Here is a 5827-nt window from a genome sequence, read left to right on the forward strand (position 1 = left end):
AAACGATGATGATGATGATGATGATGATAAATGATAAAAATAAAAACAAAGTCAACTTTGCTAAAATTTAAACTCCAGAAATGAGAAGAATAAAATTCAACACTGAAATACATTATTTCCAATCTTCTTTCTGCCTCATAAATGTTTTTAGTATGAGGTGGGGCATATGGTCAATCAAATTAATAGAAGTACTTGATATGTTTTATTGTGCCCCACAGTATGAAAGGGTAAAAAAAAAGTAGGTGGGGATTTGAACTCTGAATGTAAAGTAATATAGCTGAATGCCACAAAGCATTAAATTGATATCACTTCTGCCAAGATTAATAACTGAAGGGAATAGTAGAATACACATACTTAAATTGAGGGAAAATGTCAACATCGTGCCAATAAAGTTCCATTTTCTTTGTGATATTGGCATCCCAAAATAATAATTGCATCAGGTAATTGTCATCTGAAAGCAAATATAGAAACTAACATAATATATCTCCTAAACAAATAGCAATTACAAAAATAAGAAATATCATACAATCTAGTCATTATAACATACAATATTCTGAAAATGTATTTAAACTGAGATAAATACACTCAATGTATCTTCTTATGGTATGCCCCTCTACATTCCCCACACAACTAAAACCCACTCCCATGTTTGCCAGATTGCCATGTATTGCAAGAGTACAGGCAAAGAATATAACCTTCAAAGTTTGGAGAAAATTTTCCACCCCCAACCTGGCTTCTATTGCAACTCCTGCAAGACCATCATCTAATATATGAAGGATGGTGATGTGCATCAAACACCCTGTAAGTTTTCCCACCTTCAAAACTGCAGCTAATCATTTTGTTCTCTTATTGAAAGGGTTTGTTTCCACATTTTGGAACCATCCTCCCTTTCACTTCTCAACCATTAAGGTTCTGTAAGCAGTACTTCCAAGAAGAAAGCCTCCACAAACACACACTAAATAATTCTCCTCCAAAGCTATCATTTACCATTCCATCAGGCTTACCACCACAGTCACCACATACATATGAAATATGAAACACTTCCAGTTATTTCAAAACAACAAGCTACTGTCTCTGACAATATCCTTTCCCTTACCTTCAAACAATTCAGGCCAGAATTAGTCCATATCCTTGCCAAAGTCTTCAATCACCTACTCTCTCTCTCTCTCTCTCTCTCTCTTCCTGTAGGTATATATCCTTATCTTTGAAAGCAACCTAGTGTTTTACATTCTAGAAATGCAAATTTCTGATTCAGCTAATTATTGTTATTTTGCCATCCTAGAATCTCAAAGCCTTTAATAATATCTTTCTCAACACTGTAAGATTTTAATGAATTTGGATCTATTGGTAATCTACTCTGCTCTTTCTCTACAAATGAGCTCTCATCTTGAAAATTGCACAGCAAAACTACCCGCCTCTGAGCACCATCTATCTTTCATCTTTTGAATCAGTGGCTGATGGTGCTCCCTTTGGCTCTGGTGAATCCCAAACTTCAGTTCTGTCCTCTATACTCTCTCCTATATATCAACAACAGCCATTCCTATCCAGATGATACCACATTTCATTCTTTCCAGTTCATCTACATGCAACCTAAACATCTCACACAAAATCTGCACTGACTCCATGAAGAGAAACTTTGAAAACCTCTTCCAATGGAGTCAAACTAATCTTGTGTCCTTCAACAATGCAAAGATACAATCACTACACATTAAGAATACATTACCCCACCCACCTCAAACATGAGCAACACTCAATCAGAACCCTCAAGCTTGCTGAAAATGCATGGTGTTACTATCAATGAACATCACAAAGATAGACCCTCTTCTTCAGGGTTAGAAATTACTTCATACCTCATCAACTACTAAGATTCTAGAATGCTCAGGTGGGACCCTCAATGAAGTATTAGGAGAGCATTGTTGCTGATGCTGCATATGTGACTATCCAATACCACACCCAAAGAAAGGCCACCCAACTGATTAGCATGAAGTCACTGACCAACACACTAACTCAAGCACAATAATTTATTTGTCTCATCTTCTCTTGTCAACCATGTCATACTCCTACTGACCATGTCACCTGGAACTCACATTAACCGTAACTGGTTCTTTCTATATAGAACATCAGCTCTTTAGTATATTTTATTTCTTGAAGCTAATATACTCATAACTGTTCAAGAGGAATGTTAATCATTTTGATCTGACTGATCTTGAAGGGTCTTTGAAGGCCAAGGGCACAGTTCTTTCTTCAAAGCAATCAAATAAATATATTAAAAAAAAATAGAGGATACTTACGATCATTAGTATAATCTAAGACATTAATCAAGTCTTCAGCAGTCATTGTGATATTGTCCTCTTTTGAATAACCAGAGTAATAATCCCTACAGAGAAAGCAGAAGAGGAGATCAGTTTTATAAACTGGTATTAAAATGATGTTTTTTTTTTCTTTTCTCATTTTGGTGTCAGTTGTTAGACAGCCTTCAAGGGATTTTATTAGTTGATTGCAATCAACTCCAGTACATATTTTACTTTATTTTAAGTTTGCCTTTGGTGTAATGGAACATAACTCAGTACTGAAATACCAAAAGGTATTTTTGTTTCATGCACTAATTTACACCAGCACACACATACCTACATATTTATTAAATTAAATAACTCTCTGGAGTCTTGCCTTCCAAAAATTTAAATATATCACCTTTATTTGATATATTGAGTACTTTCATATCTAGCATGTAAATACATTTATCTGTTGATCTATCTTTCTTTACATACACAGTATTTTTAGGATGATTATTATTTGTTAAGTATTATTATTCAAAGCATTGGTCAACCCACAGCTATAGTAGATGATACTTATTTAAGGTACATGCAGTGGGATTGAACTCAACAAGGATGCAAAGAAAATTTTTTATTTAATAGTGAAAGAATATTTGACGGAGATAAAGGAAAAGCTGACAAAAATATTTTTTGTCTATGATAAGTCAAATATGATAGATAAGAAAAATGCAGGTAGTTCTTGACTACAAGGTAATTCATTGCTAGTTATTGCATGTTAATCAATGCCTCATATTCCAAGAGGTATTTTCTCATAGAAACCAGCTGTATGGTTCTTGAAGCAAGTATGGTGTTGAGCGAAGAATGTTGGGCTAGAGTTGACTCTCGTTAATGTTATTTGGCCTTGGTTCAGCTGGCAAGCCATTGACTCAAAAATTATGTTGGGGCAACAAACATTAAAGAATTAAATTTTTAAAAATTATTTAAAAAATAATTTTTGCCACAAAAAATTCTTGTAAAGATGTAAATTAATAAACTGGAAAGTTGGAAAGCAAGAACTCCCTGTAGATGGAAAATAAAGCTTGTTATATTATCACAGAATATCTTCGAGCCAATATTTAAAAGATTTTGGCAAAGGTGTGTGTTAAACCAAATGTTATACCAACTCTATTGAATTTGTTAGTGGGGAAAAAAAGAAAAAAACAAAAAACTGGTTTATTAACATACCATGGTGCAATCAGCATTGCTGACAGATTTGAATGTAGTAAAGCTTTTGCTAGAAAATAAAAGAGGAAATTTTATTTTTACATTCAAATTTCTATACTAATTAGGGTACATATTTTACAAATATGGATATTTACATTTTACAGAAAATTAAAATAAAACCACTATATATTTTTTTTATCAAAGTTAGTTTCTGTATGTTAAATTTAAGCAATCTAAGACATGTATGTAAAAGAATTTTAAATATTTTATAAATTGATATGTTGATTTTGGTATTTTAGTCCACTAAACACCACTAAATATAAGTAACTGTGTCAGGGAGCAATCATTGTGTGATATAATCAATTAATTACAGTTGATTTCAAGTGGGAAATATTTTTTACTACCTAAGAGTATCATAATAAGGATGAACCAGCTATTGTGGAAAGAAAAATAGCTCTGATAGCCAGCATAACTAGTTTCCTTAGATTTACCATTTCATTAAAATTTCCTCTCTTTGAATCTCATCACCGCCTTCTGGTGGACTCTTAGGGGTACAACCATAATATATGACATGTCATGGGCATTTTAAACCAGGCAGAGATCATCCCTCTCTAGGTCAGTCCACAGTAAGAAAGAGAGAGACGGAGATAAAAAAAAAGTATTAATCTCAGTATTGGATTGATACTTTATTTATTGATTGTGAAAGGATGAAAGGTAAACAGGATTTTAAGTCAGAGAGCAGAGAGCCCAAACAAATATAATAGAGTATTCTATTTGATGTTCCAATGACTTAGCTTATTCACCAAAATATTTTTGGTAACGTCTATCATTTTACAGACAACAAATGAATTGTCTATCAGTATCAAAAGTTTTACTGAATTATGTATGAGTCAAAAGAACTGGAAACTGAAGATAGAAGAAGCTGAAGTGTGCAGTAGAGCCAATCATGGAGATGCTGGTTTATCAGTCAAGTAAAATGATGTGACATAGTGTATACTGAAAGTCACATTTTCATTACAAAAATTTTAATAATTTGCTCCCAATTTTTTAACTTTACAAGTTACACAACACTCCAGTGGGTATAAGAATTTATCAGTTCTGTATAAGAATATATATTTACTACTGTAAAATAAATTTGTGGTTACAATTCTGATAAGATTAAGCACATTTAACTGCACCAGAACTCAATTGAAATTCTTCAGTTATCAGATCACTAGTTTTCTCCAGAGATATGAAACAAAGTTTGTGTTATAGCAAAGTTAACCTTTTAGTATTCAAACCGGCCATATCAGGCCCAAATACTGTACCTGTTATATGTTCAAACTGACTAGATAAGGCCTCTCACACTTACCTTAAAATGTGATGCTAAAAATAAACAATCACATCATTGAAATCTCAAAGCTACAAGATAATGTATGATAAATTCAAAATAATGTGAATAATTAAGCATTGCATATGATAGAGTAATCTGAATGTTAAAGGGTTAAACATATAGTCTTGCTCTGCATCATGAGAAGGTCATAAAAGTAATATTAGAAATTTGAGTTGAGCAACTTGAGTTAATTCCCTTAGCTCAGTATTTGAAACGATACTGACTTAAGATGTAAATAATTAGGTATAAAATTTCACAATAAACTCTACTTAAAGCACTTATTTCTAACATTAGCCAAAGAGACAAAGGTGTTGTTCTTCCAAATGCAGAAAGAGAGGTAACTGCATTAACATGAAAATTTACGATTACAGAAACAAATCTTTTTTATATTATGTGTGTGATTAATCATGTAAGGATGTTGTGTAAATGAGGGTTAATAACTAAAATCTATACCATATTTACTAGAATTTTTTTTTTTTACTTATTAGCAATAAAGGAGCACAGAAAAATAGTGTTTACTATCATACTGATCAGATAACTATATGTTGGCACCGCATAAAATAAAAATAATGTGAAACATGATAAATTTATCCAAAATTCTCGTCATTGTATGTATCAGGTCATCCCCATAAGTTCTGTCCGAGTTAACCGTTTTTAAAATTGAATGAAAATTAATAGCATTTTAGAATGTCTAGTAGAATTATAAATTATTTTTATGCATTTGTGTACATTTAAACTAATTAAATATTATTTTACAGAATAATAGAATTAAAATTTCTTTGATTAAAACCCTTTCTAACATGGAAGTATCCAAAGAGCATTTGAGTACAAAAAAGGAAACTCTGCAGCCGAAGTGACTCGAAACATACACTCAGTTTATGGGAAAGAAGGTTTGAATGAAAGAACTTGCAGAAGATGGTTTGCAAAATTCAGAAGTGGAGATTTCAGCCTTGAAGATGAAGATCGAACAGGACGTCCA

At 32.3% G+C, this 5827-nt stretch overlaps 1 protein-coding gene across 6 annotated transcripts in view; it reads right to left on the reverse strand.

The window, feature by feature from the left end:
• LOC106868291 (voltage-dependent calcium channel subunit alpha-2/delta-2) overlaps positions 1 to 5827 on the reverse strand; it is a 207694-nt gene that overhangs the window by 30587 nt on the left and 171280 nt on the right. For all 6 annotated transcript variants that reach the window (XM_052969102.1, XM_052969096.1, XM_052969095.1 and 3 more), the window contains 3 exons: positions 3498 to 3546; positions 2292 to 2377; positions 355 to 451 (listed from right to left, as the gene is read on the reverse strand). In XM_052969102.1, coding sequence (XP_052825062.1) covers positions 355 to 451; positions 2292 to 2377; positions 3498 to 3546 — 232 coding nt within the window. The remainder of the gene's footprint in view (positions 1 to 354; positions 452 to 2291; positions 2378 to 3497; positions 3547 to 5827) is intronic.

Source organism: Octopus bimaculoides, chromosome 1, assembly GCF_001194135.2.
Source record: "Octopus bimaculoides isolate UCB-OBI-ISO-001 chromosome 1, ASM119413v2, whole genome shotgun sequence".
Classification (NCBI taxonomy): Eukaryota; Metazoa; Mollusca; class Cephalopoda; order Octopoda; family Octopodidae; genus Octopus; species Octopus bimaculoides.